The 15,000-nt window shown below is 46.7% G+C and overlaps 1 protein-coding gene across 10 annotated transcripts in view; it reads right to left on the bottom strand.

Annotated features, from left to right (window-relative positions):
• The window catches only part of LOC125955144 (potassium channel subfamily T member 2), a 114,550-nt gene that overhangs the window by 26,283 nt on the left and 73,267 nt on the right, over positions 1-15,000 (bottom strand). For 8 of the 10 annotated variants that reach the window (XM_049686077.1, XM_049686076.1, XM_049686079.1 and 5 more), the window contains exon 2: positions 13,957-14,196. The exons of 1 other annotated variant lie outside the window; for it this stretch is intronic. In XM_049686077.1, the coding sequence (XP_049542034.1) occupies positions 13,957-14,195 (239 nt within the window). In that variant the 5' untranslated portion in view covers position 14,196. Of the gene's footprint in view, positions 1-8,836; positions 9,218-13,956; positions 14,197-15,000 lie in introns of those variants that run through there. One more of the 10 variants, XM_049686085.1, reaches the window with a different exon arrangement.

Here is a 15,000-nt window from a genome sequence, read left to right as displayed (position 1 = left end):
GGAACCTCTCTAGGGTGAGGATCGCGGAACAAAGAAGTCTGGTTTCAGGTTTTGTGAGCGTTACTTCCGCTCGGTCTCGTTACTATGACGTATTTGCGACGTTGTGTTAGACGCAGCTCAGCGAGTTCATCGTCCCACAATCCCGCAGTGCCCACAGGGAGTGAGGAATGAAAATTAGTTTTCATACTTTGGTGACACTTTGGGTTGAAAACCATTTCCCAACGACACGAGAACATTACTTAAATGATACATTCACCACACAACGGCTTTAAAAAAGTTGGGATTGTGGTTCGAAGTTTAGCTTTTAATTAGTAGGATTCGTGTTCGCTGAAGCTGCGGCGAGTGCGCTCAGTACACGCTACTCTACCTTCGTTTTCGTCGAGGGTTATCATTTTGCAATAAATGGAAAGCGGCTCCCCGATATGACGTCACTGTGGCAGAATGTAAACCAAAATGCGCAAGGAAAAAAATGAAGCGAAAGCTAAAAATACATCAATCTCGTTGGTCTTACTCCCAGAAATAAAACGATCTGGAGTTGTGTTCTGAAACTAGACTGAAACGTATCGTACACTCACACCGACACAGGTGAGTGATTACAATCATCTTTGTTGAAGAATGGTTTTGTTCTGATACGTCGTACTAACCGACCCTCGCCATGTCACCGAGGTTCTATGATGATGGCCCAAATTGGCGAGACCTTTCTCTCTGTGTGTTTTTGTTCTTGCGTATTCAGTTGCCTTTCTCTCGCCGATGACGTCGAAGGATCGGCCGATTTTACGCTTGAGGCAATCGCTAGCGAACAGCGGAAAAGAGCTTACACGTGCTATGGTGTTCTGCTGGGCAGAACGTCAAGCATGGTCGGACCTTTTCAACGCTATGGCAACAGAATCGATTCATTCGATTCCACTTTGGTTAACGGACAATCCGCCGCTAGCGCTTCTTCTGATGCTGCTGCTGCTGCTGTTGTTGCTGTGTGCATCCTGGAAAAGTCTGCTGGAAACGAATCGGCATCCGGTGCGCCTGCTGAACAATTAATCCCCACCGATTCCCGGACTGCACAAATCAAACCAACGAACGGTAAAACCAAATTCTATTCAATCGAAAGCCGCAACACTCCCGGTGGCTCCCTACCGGCCGATAGGGGGTGTTTTGTGGTCAACCATCGAATGTGACTGGGAGTGTTGCTGGTGACAGTTTATAGTGCCAACACTGCTATCCAGCCACCTTAACTGGCGTTAGTCATACAATGCTAAGCGTTACAACAGCACACCGTTTACATTGGCATACTTTCGATAATCGATATTACTTCATTATTGATTCGAGTTTTGTGCGGCATCGCTGTGGACCGCACTGACGTTCGGTCGAAAAGCTTCGAATTCACTGCAAATTGCAAAATGATTTCTCAGAATCCAATCCTGCACTCTGGAATCAGCTCAATCAGTATCATTTTTGCATGTATTCTTATTCTTCGAGCCGGGAGTACGTGAGTTGGCATAGCAGTGATTTAACAAAATTGTTAAAATTCACAAAATTGTTAAAATTAAAATATTCTTCTACGAAGAGTTGCCTCACCACGAGGTGGTAACTTGAATAACAATAAATATAACCTTAAAGCATCTACAGCTATGGTCCCAAAACGATCCTTTACCTCCAAAGCAGTCAAAATGTTCTAAATTTCCGTTCAAACACACAAATTTCCACACCAACCGTGTTCGCGACGCGAACTGTTGTATGGAAAACAGCGTCTAGCTCAGTACTAGATAAACCGGTTGTATCGGCAGGGCTGTAGACTAAGGCCCGAGGAACCTCAACTGGTTGCCTAAAGTGGCTTCGTTGACTCGCCCCATTGCTCGAACATTTGGTAATTTGAAAAGTTTACCACTGCCACTGCTAGCGAAAGGCAATTTGGGTAGTTTTACTGCTGGAAAAACAAAGTCTTGGCATCCGGCGAGGCCCGCCGGGAAAGTCAATGTTGTTTGGGAAAATATAGTTGATCTTGAACATGAACTCCGACGTTCGCGATGGTGTTTCTGATTTCAATGTTCTGAGTTGGGTCCCACGGTGGAGTTTGCTCCATATTACAGCAGTGCCTTTGTTTCAGCACCGACACCTAGGCGACAGTGCAAAACATAGATGCGCTCTCAACGCGGCGCGAAGTCCATTGATACAGAGCGTTGACGGAAGGGTGGTTGACTGAACTGTTTGACTGAAGGGTTCTGGTTGCAAAACTCGTAAATTAATCGCAACAGATGCTCATTAGCGTCGACTTGTGTTTGAGCGGTAGGGCAATTAAAAATGAAGAATGCGAAAGGATAATAATGAACTCCAGTTGATGGAGGCGCATGGTGCGAAAGATGGAGGCGCATGGTAACCCGTAAAATCTGTGCGTTGCAGTGCATATAATGATGTAAACAGACCGTTGATTTTAAGAAATATTTTGGGGATTACTTGTTATGAATGTGATGCCCTTTACTAGAGCGACTCACAAAGGGACTCCGCTGTGCTGTTGCGGATCTATTTTTTCGCATTAAAAGCTGCGGCTTTAGCATACGTCGTCAAATCTTGAGACAAGTCACTCTCCAATAGAAATCAAAAGGGAGATTGTACAGGTTAAGGAGAAAAGAGAGAATGAAAAGACAAGTTCACACTGAAAGGGAAAGGGAAGCGACGAATTTGTAAGAGGAAAATGGCTCAACTTCCGCTGCGTATCCCCGCGGGCTGTTAGAATGGGATTTGCAAGATAATAAATTGGATAAATTATGATCAACATTATCGAGATAAGATACTTTTGACTGTGTGTCAAGCTTTGTTCGTACAAGGCAACTGTGTTGTGCTGTTGTCCGTCCGTGAGAGGTGAAATACGATTTTTCATCTACAACGGCAAACCCAATGTCAAATCCACTCACAGCTCTCTGTGACTGCCGCACATGCTACTGAACAAGCAGCACGACGACGTGACATCGGAGATAGACAGCAGTGTGCGCGCGATGCTAGATTGTGAAAGACAAATGCTCTCGTCCCTTGGATCCTTGCAATCGTTTGCATTCGTTTTCGGTTCGCCTCAGGCCGCTACCAGCATCCGCAGCAAGCAAGCAAGCAAACCAGCAAGCAGCTGCTACTTGGAATTGGAAGATAGATGACCCACATTCGGAAAAAGATGTTTCAGTGGTGACCCAAGCCAAGAGTTGGGCAGCGAACGCTACCAGAATTGAATTTGAAAATTCATTTCTCCCTCAGCAGACAGCGCCAAATAACAGAGGCGTCCGGTACATTCAGCGTACAGGGCACCGACAGAATGATGGGTTATTGCAGTCCGGTGTTGCAGTGGTACCGTAACGTGGAGGATGCATATTTTATCGGCCGGAACCTACGCTCAAGGTTGATAGAGCGATAATACGAAGCGATCAGACGCAATGAAGGGACAATGCACATCCCGTTTTATCAGCATTTTCCATGCACACTGCTTCGGACCGACGTTTCCTTTGGTTCCTTCTAATCTTCTGGCATCCAATTACTTGTCTGCACAATGCACCACTGTTAAGGTAGATGACGCATTTCGCTGCCCTGGAATGCTGCGACGCGGTAAATATCATGGGTCAGGTTTTCGGACGCGGTTCTTGTGCCAGAGAAAGTCAAAGTTTGTTAGTCGCATCCCGATTTCAGCTGCTTCCGTTGGCGACAATCTATTCTCAAGGCACCAAGTTGCACCTTGACCGGTGCAAAGCCAGAACTAACGAAGCAGAGAATTCCATTGAGCAACCCGAAACAACTCCACTAGAGCTGGGAAAATGGGTTTCCGCGATAAACAAACACACCAACGCTCTACAAGGCATCCAAGTGAAAACGATCTTTTGCGGTTTCTCGGAGGTAAAGTTTACTACAAAACCGTTTGAAAAGTTTGCTTCGGGCTTTGCTGGTGGCCATTTAGAAAAACGAAAACGCAAGTGTTGCTAGTATTTCGTTCCATTGTTTCGAGTTTTTGTGTGTTTCGTGTTTTCGTTCGCTCTTTTCGCTGTCATCGTTGAGAAGTGGGTCCGTTTGTTTAACCGCATCCACCTACGCCTTTCCCATTCTGCCTCCATTCCCTGGAGGCCCTCGTGACCGAAGCGCAATAAAACGGGCGAGGGAAAAAAAATTAGCAGATCATTTAAGGCGGGGTGGCCATCCCAAAGTCACCAACTTAGTTTTTTTGTACCTCAAGAGAAGAGGGTAAGCGCGTTGCGCGTGCGATTCCGATCCCGTTGCAAATTCGGCAATTTTCAGCTCGAACAGAAGCTGCCTGACATGTCCATTCGAAAGGGGAATCGAATTAGGGACGCCGGAATTGCAGCAACAACAATAAAGATGGACGGTCTTGATGGAGGCATAAGACCGGGTAAAATGGGTTCTTAAAGAGGGTCGTGTGCCTGGAGATTTTATTGTCTTGCTACTTTCATTCGAAACATCTTGGACAGCGGCTAATCTCATAGAAGCTAAGGGTCAAGGGTAATGATGAACTTGTTGGAAATAGGAAGAAAGCACGAGAAAAATGCTGTAGTCTTTAATCACTTGCCGTCAGAGACTTTAACTTTTGGATCGTAATTAGGAGTTAGACCAGAGAATGTTTCTGTTCGGCGGGAGCACTGGTGTGATAGGAACGCGCTCCTTTCTTCCAGGGCCAGGTTGGCAAAAGAATGCTCCATTCTGTGCCCGTGCCAGTCTTGACAGCGCAAAATGATTGTAGTTTAGAGCATCCGGCGCGTTGTAACTGGTGCGTTACTAATGATTTTCATTAGTTTGAGTAATTGAGCAGCAATCTCGCTGATGGTACGTGTTCTGCGACCTCGGCCATTCCCGGGCCATGGAGCACCATGGCATCAGAATATGCCGGTTGCCGCGCTTTGGGATTATCAATTCTGTTCCCCGTGTGCTCTTGTGCAAACGTTGAGTTGGTCGGTCCTTGTCAAAACTGCCAACGTCAACCTGCAAACCGAAACAGAGCGTAACGGGTACCTCGTACCGGAAACGATGTTTATAGTCTGCCTGCCACCAGGGAGGAATGATTTGTTGTACTGCTGCTGTCCAGAAAGGTGTAGTGGAGAGACACAGCCACAGTAATTGCCAAGCACTTAACCAAACTCCCCGCCTCCCGCCCTCCTCGCTACCTTAACCGTGAACGATTTCGCTGGATGGAAACTTCAAATTTCACGCTCAACCAAAGCATAGCTCATTTTTCATCATTCATTTGCGGTAAGATGGTGCCGTTCTAAGGCCTTTTCGAGCGAGATGGCACTGTCGAAAAATCTAATTACCAATTTGCATTTACCGTCGCGCGGCGTCGCGCTCACCCTGAATTGTTTGAGAGAGAGAAAGAGAGAGTATGTCTTACGCTGACCTGACCTCTTACTTCTGGCGCACCTGACGTCCTGTGTGGAGGGTACCCAAAAACGCTAATGGGCACCGAAGGTGATGGGGTCGCGATGCGAATATTCCTCGCCACACAACCCCGGTGGGATCCGCGACCGTGGGCCCTGATGGTCGGAAATGGTGCGCGGGAACTACGAGCCCGGCGAGGGTGCTCGGATTACTTTGGAATAATAAGAGTAATTTGTTTGGGGATGTAAATTGGCGTTTTTTGACTGTTTGCTTGTTTGCTGATGGTCCGGGGAGCGCCATATTAAACAGGCGCATCATAACGAATGGCCTAATTAAAAGAGTACTAAGGCATTCCATTAAAGTAAATCATTTCAGGACCAGGATGGAGTTACCGTTGCAGTCTAAGCACCGCTGAAGAGTTCGAGAGGCAGCGATCCCAGGTGTATTGTATGCTGAGCGAACGATCGACACGGCGCGCAATTTATGAACCGTTTGCGAGCACCACGGCCCCAGGACAGACCGGAATGCTTGTCAACACACCGGGAACGGGTGGGGAGGGGGGGGAGCATCAAAGAACATCTCGGAAGGATTACACGGCTAGATTTCATTTCCGCATAAGAAACACGATTCATTGCACCACTGGGACCACCGGATTTTCCACAGAACATGTTCCACGTGCCGCATTAAACGATTAGCAACGACGGCTGAAGGTGGAAGGAATGTGAGTAGGAGAAGCTCAGAGGTGGGAGTGTCTGGTTCGGCCGTGACATACCTTCTTCTTTGCCAGGCATCGCAGAAGATGGCGCACCGAGAGAGAGAGAGAGAGGGAGAGTGCTTCCGAGAAAGCCGGTGCTTCAGCATTTATGTAAATTTCCATCTCGTGTGCATATGGGCGCCATGCGTGGGTTGGCTGTCTCAAAGGCAGCATCTAGCCCAGCCGAGATATGGAGCACATAGACATGATGCGTCTTCACTTGGTAGATCGATAACGGTAGATGTGAAACGCATTAATTTGAACGATTTAGTTGTTATTCCGAAATGTGTTCTACGATCATGGCGGCTCTACGAGCATATTCCTCTGGCCTCAAAAGGGCTATCGGAAGTAGCGTAAGTGGTTGGTCGTAAAATTGAATATAAGTTACTGTCACCGAACAGGGGATAACGTGCCGGCTCTCTTTGTTAAAGACAACCATGGCACGCATGAATCTTGGTCTTTGTGTGTCCTTGGGGAAATTCAAACAACTACCAGCGAGCCAACCAAAGGATCGGAAGGTTACATTCTTTGCCCTTTTTCTGTTTGGCTCTTCCATCTTATGCTTAGCTTCGTTTCTTGATCTCGACGTGTGCTGTACACTTCCAGCACGTAGATTGCAAAATCGCTTTTCGGTCGGGGAGGGGAGGGGGGGTTTCTCATTTGCTGGAGCGTAGAAAAAAGAAAAAAACGGAAAGAGAAAACCTTTTTCCTTTGTTTAATGCACTGGCGCCCACTAGGGCCGACAATCGCCCTGGCGCTGAGCTTGTATATCGGGTTTGGCCTTGAACTTCCAAAAACACAGTCTTTCGGGGCGATTGCGGTACCGTAGGTTTGTGGCCTATCTGATAATGTTCACAATAGAATCCAGCCACAAATCAGCAGGGGACGGGCCATCAACTGTAGACCATCCGCTGGCATGGAATGGCGCGTAATGTACCACACCCAGTGGTGTGGCTCCCATGTGGCGCACCACATGGGCTACTGGGTGCGTTATGGCGCAGAGATGTGTAACAGTAATCATTAGTCAGAAATGCGTCCGCATCACGCCTCTCCCGGATCCTGTCTGGCTTGATTATTACACCGCATTCTGTCGGTCGCTTGTTCGCCCGAACTCGTGCGCAATCTCTGGGCTTGGCTCCAAATTAAGAATATTGCAGGTCATTTCGCCAACTTTTGATAAGAGACAGTTGCCCATCGGCATGGTGCAGTCAAACTCCACATTTTCCATGCCTCGATGGTTGTGATGATGTTGAGAGTTTACTAGAGTTTGCTTCACACCACCTTGCCAATCCGCGAGAATCTGCAGGCGATCGTTTGGTCACAAGAGAAAATCAAATTTTAAACATGATCATAACATTCAAGAGCCAACGTTATGGCGAAACCAGCATTACACCACTTCCACTGGTGATATCTTTGGTATAAAAGTTGGTGAAAGTTGGCGTTTGATTTACATTTTTTTATGTCACCAAACATCACAGCATGCTGCTTTGGACTCTGGAGGGTAGTAGTTTTGGGAACGCATTTTAACGATGGTGAACAGTTTTATGAGTATCATGTGGATCGTACCCTGGACTGCGAGAGGTGGTTCAAAGTGAAATTGTTTAGAAACTTTCGTAACGTCATCGCTGACTTAGAGGAAAGAAGGAAACGCTCGAATTTATTGTAAAGGATACGACTTTAAGAATGATGTTAAACACGTACAGCTCATCTGGACTGACGGTAGAAACTGTTGGTGACACAAACTTTACCAACAGAGGCTGTAACAGCAGCAGCAGTAACATCGCGAACAGCACCGATGGCTGTCGACATCACTGCAGAGATTTTGATGCAGCAGAATCTACGTCAGAAAAGAGGATGAACGAGAGCAGGAGAATTTATGTGACCAATTTAATACCCAACCGTATGTTGCAACGCTTCGTTTAGTTTTGCTCCATCTTACAATCTTCGTTAAGCATAATTCAACATTGTGTTTTCTCCTTGTAGAACAATCACGTAGAAGTACGCTTTTTTGTGCTGAGAACCAGCATCATAAACTTGCACTTCGTGAGCGAGGACTCTCGATAGTTGTCCTCCCAAAAAGGGGTTTGTGAGTCGATCGATGGATAGGTTTATGGCACATTTTTCAACAAACTATCGCTCCTACGTAGGATGGAAGAAAAGAAGAAAGGGCATTCCTATCCCCTGAACCATGATTCATCGTAAACGGGATTGTTTTTGTGGTCCCGTTTTTGTGAAGGTTTGCAAGCAACGTGCTGCTGTTGTCGCTGTTGCGAGTAACATCATGTGGCTGCCGCTATTAATAGCGATAGGATTGTGAGTTCTCTCATGTGGATTAAAATTTAATCGAGGCATTGGTCATTATGGGAAATGACACATGCACAGGAGGAAGGCGCGCCTGAGGCGCAATGGTGGCATCGCTCCAGTAGACGGACACAATCTCCACTATATGAAGAGTGACGCGAGCTGTTGTCAACGTTCGTTAGGCGTGAATTCAATTTGCAATAAAATTACGACGATGGATTATGGTGGTGGTCCTGCTGTTGATGCTGTTGGCACTGACTACGATTACAAGGAAGCGTTGCGCGGTTACGCCGATCGTACCCGGGTGTGACGTTGATGGAGACCCCCTTAAGGGCTTCAGAGGCTCAACCACCAACTAGTTTCGAAATCGATTAGAAATAATTGTAAAACTGCCCCAAATCCCCCATACAGTCAACGAATAACAACCTTGGTATTTTATCGTATGAATCCCATGAGGTCAAGCAGTTGTAGGATGAGTAGCGACTGGTTGCTGCCATAATAAATTCCCCCGGACAGTGAAACGAAGATGAACTGCTCCGTGCTTGGGGCATTGGACTGCTTGGATGGCTTGTTTTTCCGAGGGTGTTTCCGTTTTGTTGCGTTTCTCGTTACGTAGCGTTTCGCTGTTGTGCTTTTGGTGTTTAGTTGATTAATTTGTTCGTTTCGTTACTTTCGGTTTGCTAATATTTGCTTTTGGGTTACACGACACCTTCACACCAGTGCACCGATCGAATTAACGGCAAGAACTATCACTAATCTCACCAAAACACACCCATTCACACAAACATACACACGCACTATTATGCACGCACACTTGCACTCACATCATACGGAATGGAACAGCATTGTGTTGGGCTTGATGACAGCACCTTAACCACCACAACATTAACATTAACCACAGCGATCGCAGTAACCATTCTGCCTCACTAATGCCGAGGACAACTTTCCTCAATTTCTTTAATCACAATCCACTACCGAATGAAACTGAAGGTAAGTTAAGCCACTTTCGATGTTTTAGGAGGTTGGTGGCGACGTTTTAGGAACGTCCGGAACTATTGCACGGATGCGTTGCACGTGGTACCAATGATGGCCACAGTTTTCCGACGTCACGCCTATCCGTAAAGTTAGCTCGGCTGGGTAATGATAAGCAGTAGATACCGATAACTCGTGTTATCGACCACCACGGAGCATAATCAATATCAGCCAGGAAAGGCGTCTGCTGCTGTTGACGTGGCGTGCTGGGACGCGATTGCCAAATTGTAATCGATAAACTCCTATGCGGTCTGAGTTAACCAAATGAGTTGACAGATAGAGCAATTAACGAGTTTCACTAGCATGATATCACCCACCGAGCGACCATTTTTCTGTACCCTCCCAGTAAATGAATCATTTGATGCTGTTCACTAGTTTTGTTCTTCGATTTATGGAGACGTTTTCTATATTTGCTTTCTTTCTCAAAAACGAAGGCGAAGTGAGATGTTCGGTGTTTCTTTCTAGAGTTACTCTACTATCCCTCTCTACTCATTTACTATTGCTTTAAAGTTGCTCAACAATCACAGGTTGATGGTATTTGCTTTTGTACGCTTGGTCTCGCTTTATTCCATTCTAGCATTGCGGCATCCAACGCCGAGCCATGCCGTGAAACCGTCGGTTGAGAAATTTCATTCCAAATTGATGCTGTGCTGAAGCATTTCTGTGTTATTCTGCTCAACACGTTTCGAGGATTGCCGACGCGATATCGTAGGATTCACATATTATCCTTCAATTCCGATGCACTAAACTAGAGGCTGACTGTTAGTTTAAATATTAATTCCTCTAATTGATCGATCTCCGCCATCGCAAGCGGCCGTTCGATTTGAAGGCAACCGGACAGGTTTCTACACACGCGCACGCACACACAAACACACACACGCACAGACTGAGGGCGCACCGATGTAGCCACATCGCAGGCGAAGAATAGCGCGCATATATGTGTCCGCTGTTAACGCGGTAACGGTCGTTTAGCAACTGAAAACTGGTAATGCGAGCGGTCTCGGTCAGAACGCGAGACAATTTTCCGATTGGGGCTTTCGACGAGACGAGAAGGTGGTTGGCTTGCGGGCAGACGATGATGACGATATCACGGAACAGAGACGGCATCATGCATCGTGTTCCTTATCAGGCCAATGGAAGTCTGCGCCGTTCCCATGCACCGTAAGCTTCGACCGTGTTTCGTGTCCTGCAGGATCGGTCTTGTGCGAGCTTTACTTGGGTTGTTGTGGCAATAGCGCCGGGTGCCTGGGCTAGAAAAGCTTCAAACACTGTGCTTAACTGTTCTACGGCTACTAGCGAAGACGCATCGTCTCCTTTAATCGTCTACCCGAGGGCTCATCGCGTTCGTAGCGGCACGAACGAAAGAGTGCACTAGTGGTAGCGCTTTGTTTACGTTTAAAAGGATACCCGTGGTGTGTGACTGAGACCGATAGCCGTAAAAGCGTTCGAAGGAGCAATTGTTGCTGAGTGACTGAAGGGGAAAACCGATTTATGCTACGAGCTTTTAAAACACGAGAGCATCGAAGTGAGCTTTCGGGTATCCGGTTGTTAGACGAATGAAACGACTTTTCCCGCCATCGTAACCGTACACTCGATGTCCTCTTCGCAAAGGTTGCTGCGATCTTCACCACAAAAAAAGAAAGCCGTTGAAGGGTTCTGTTGCTGATGCAGCACATTTGGAACGGAGAGTTTTTGTAAAGAACGCCTAGTTGCAGCGACTATGCGCTTCTCTCTGCGACGATGGCCCCGATGGCCCTTATTGTTCCATACAGCACAGCTAGCATTGTATACTGGTGTTGCTGGTGGTGCAATTTGAAGTAATTCTTCCCTCCATAACACCTGTTCTTAGTGGTTTTCGTAATGGCGCATACGGCGAGTGTGAAATCCAATAACAGAAGGTGGTGAGTTTACAATTTCTTGTTATGCTGCCGCCTGTTTTTTATTGCTTTAACTAATGCCTTACAGTCGATAACGATTATCACCAGAAACTACATGCGAAAAGGAATACTTTTTGTCTGTCCAGCGCTCGGTAAAAACTATTGTAGGTCACATGTTGAGCAACATGCAAAATTACGATTAAATGTTAATTTGATGCTTCACCAGCGGGCAACAGGGCAAGTGATAAAAAGGAAGCGAAGAAAAAAAAACCAACGATAAACGGTGGGGTGATGGGTGCGACGGCCATCTCATTAGCTTTCAAATTGGTGAAGATCCCGTTGACGACAGTGGAATCGAAATTCGTTTCGTCATCGTTTCGTGCTGCCGACGCCAGAAGACAAACACATCTGACCTTCGCCATCACCAACTTTGGCCTCACGATCCTTTCGTAAATGAGTCGTAAAACAGGGTGGCCGCTTAAAGAGACGAATATAACAGTGAAAGCGGCGAGCACACTCCAACACACGCACGGACACATGACACAGCGGAGGACAGCGGAGCACCGGGTGCCATCGTGGGGCCATGTTTATTCAGGACCTTGGAAAGTGATATGGATTCTGTTTCAGTTTGTTGGTTGCTTCATTATTTCCCCCGGAATCATTCCCACTAGTGTGTTGCACCAAGGCTTTGGAAGCCAGTCCTGGGGCCCTCTCGGTGACGCACCGGTGCCGTAAGCGACAGTCAGAGTCGTCGTTTTTGGAGAAGAACAACTGAGTAAGTTGATAAATATTTGATTCAAATTTCCAGCCCCCCCTCTTCCCAAAAACGGTGCCGTTGCCGGTGATGGTGATGGTGGTGGCTGATGGTGGCTTTCCAGCCTGAGACCGTTGCGGTCGCTTCTGTGATGTGGTTTGCCACGGTCAACAACGGTGCGCTCAGCGTTGTGGTGAAGTTAATAGCGAAGGAATGTTGCGATATTCATAAAAAATGAGACGAAACTGTGACTTTTCTTCGAAAATGGGTTCGCTGCCGGCAACAACACACTACGGTGCTCTGATCGTCGAGAGTCCCAGTAGACGATAGGAATAGAATGTAATTATGTAGATTGTGGGTTTAGCAAAGCGTGTAATTATAGTCTATATCGGTAAAGACGACACTGTTATGTGAAATATAATATAATTTCCAATACCCGGACTGATGAAGCATCCCATTGGGAAACGTTTGGAAAATGATTGCAACAGGATTTCGATGTGAGACGCATGCTTTCTAGTAATTGTAAGTCTTCTATTGATCCCATGATCATGTTCCCATAGCTGAAGGCCTTACAGGTGGGGAGGCACGTGCTGGAAATAAAGTTCCAACGAGCGAGAGTGAAAGAGAGAGAGAGAGAGAATTTCGGACTGATTGTAACAAACCGTACAATGTCCGAGTCTAATCTAATAGTGCATATGGTCAGTTGAAACTATCCCAGACCGATTGCATGGTCGAGAGTCGAGACGAAGATGGGTGTCTAATGGTGCACGCAAGCTAACGTAATTACAAAATCGGATGGCATCTGCATCAGAATGTTGGATGCACCACAGAAGAAGCTCTACATCTCTCCTCCATACTTTTCTCCGAAATAGAGTCATTCGCACCGCAAGAGCTTCAGCTAGACGGCAAGAAGTGCAGCTTTAATGTGTGTGCAATGATGCGGACAAAGTTCTTAATTTTCCTAATGGAAAACTACTGGAACGTACCAGCACGACCGGAGGGAATCCGTTCATTAAAGTTTATTCATTTTATAACGATAGTATAAAGTTTTATGCTTTCAAGAGTGATCGAAACCTTGCGTATAGGGAGTTTCATTGGAATTGACAACCCATTGCACCGCAGCACTATCGATTGGAAGCTTGAATTCGAATGTTAATTCTGGCATTTTCAAACCGTGTCACATACGCCTTAAACCGGGCTTGAAAGATTCCTGCGAAGACCGAAGTGGTGCGATAAGTGACATGATAGCGTCGGTGACAGGGCCAACCAGCTAGCGATAATGGCGGATGAAACTGTTTTAAGAAAAGCGAAAGTTTTTAATGAGAAAATTTCATTAATTTTATTTTAACGCGCAACGTCTCTAGGTGGACCAGCGACGACTGACGACAACAGACTACGACAAACGACGAGGACGACCGAATTGCGGCAAGTGAAACACTTCGTGGATTCCGGAAGGTCCCGGGCCTTCGAAAACTTGAGAGACAAAACAATCCCAAAAACAAAACGTAAAAAAACACGCAAGAAGCGGAAGGTGCAGAGAGATTGGAAAAATTGACAAACTTAATTTTGATTACAGCGGAAAGTTAAGCGTGAAGAAGCTGGCACCAACGGCGCACTGTCCTGGCCACATTATACTTTCCCTACCCGCGTCCCGCGAACACGAACCCGAAGACGTCATTCCATCGTAGGTCGTTGGTCTGAAGAGGGTATGTGTTAAACTCACACACACAGGAAGATGTCAAGGAGTGGACAGAAGTGGAGCGAATGGACTGCAACTGCAACGTCAGCTGTTGGGTTATACGCGATCATCATCATCATCATCATCATCATGCAAAGGATATAAGGGGAAAGGTAGGTCCGGTCCGTGGAAGTGTGATAAATACCTTGGGATCTGGAGCGCGATCTCGTCGAGACTGTCGGACGGGCTCATGGGGGTCTTCTCGAAGAGTCGCGACGGCCCGAGCGTCAGGTGGCTGAAACCAGAATTGCAGGACGCACCTCGGAAGACTTTGGCACCGCGCCGCTGCCGTTGGCGCTGCTGTTGCTGCTGTTGCTGCTTTTTGCGCTTCTTGTTCGCCTCCTCGCGCTGCAGATTGTGCAATCGGAAGAAGAAAAGCGACATGCTGCTCTTTTCCGCGTTGTGTGTGTATGTGTTTTGTTTGTTCAGCGACCGAGCCAGCGTGAAACGTGGGATCATCCCAAGAGCGACAAAAAAATCGTCATCAGCGAAGATGATGAGTTCCGGTTCCGTTGATGCAGTGATGGGATGATGCGGTATAGTGGAGGTACAGGAACCACGCCACGTTGGTTATATTTATTTTTCAAACAGCACGCCACCAACATTGTCACAAACAGATGCGCGCACGTGTGTGTGCAGGTAAACATACAAAGTAGAGAAATAGAAACACATTGGCGACCATTTGTTTTACACCTTCACATCGTTCAGTTCTACAGCATAACGCAAGGAAGCACATACGAAACATCAAACATGCATACTAAACATCATGCAGAGAAGAGTGCGAAAGAAAAAGGGAAAGGAAAAGGGATGGCTAGAAAAAGAGGTGCCGGGTTGCTGCAAGCGACTATCAAACTGGCAAAGAATGTTGACACACGGACTACCCTGGGGAACGAAGTAAGCACTGCAGTGACACCACCATGCAGAATAGCGACCGATGAAAAGCGAGCGTGAAGTGAACCTGCAAGCATGTCCTATGGACCGTTTCTCTGGGTGCTTTTGGATGCTTTATCCAATGGTCCAGCATCACGCAGTGTTTGTGAGTCACCAACGGGGGGACATTTCATCCAACAACATCTCAAATGGTAAGTTTAGTTTGCTAAAGATTTCCATGACGAACAACTTGCTTAAGTTTTCAACGTATTAAAGTGAGTAAACGGCGAAACACGAGTAGCCATTTGCTGAACCTACT

Source organism: Anopheles darlingi, chromosome 3 (genome assembly GCF_943734745.1).
Source record: "Anopheles darlingi chromosome 3, idAnoDarlMG_H_01, whole genome shotgun sequence".
Lineage (NCBI taxonomy): Eukaryota > Metazoa > Arthropoda > Insecta > Diptera > Culicidae > Anopheles > Anopheles darlingi.
The sequence above is the reverse complement of the archived record's forward strand: the minus strand, read 5'-3'. Positions and strand labels throughout refer to the sequence as shown.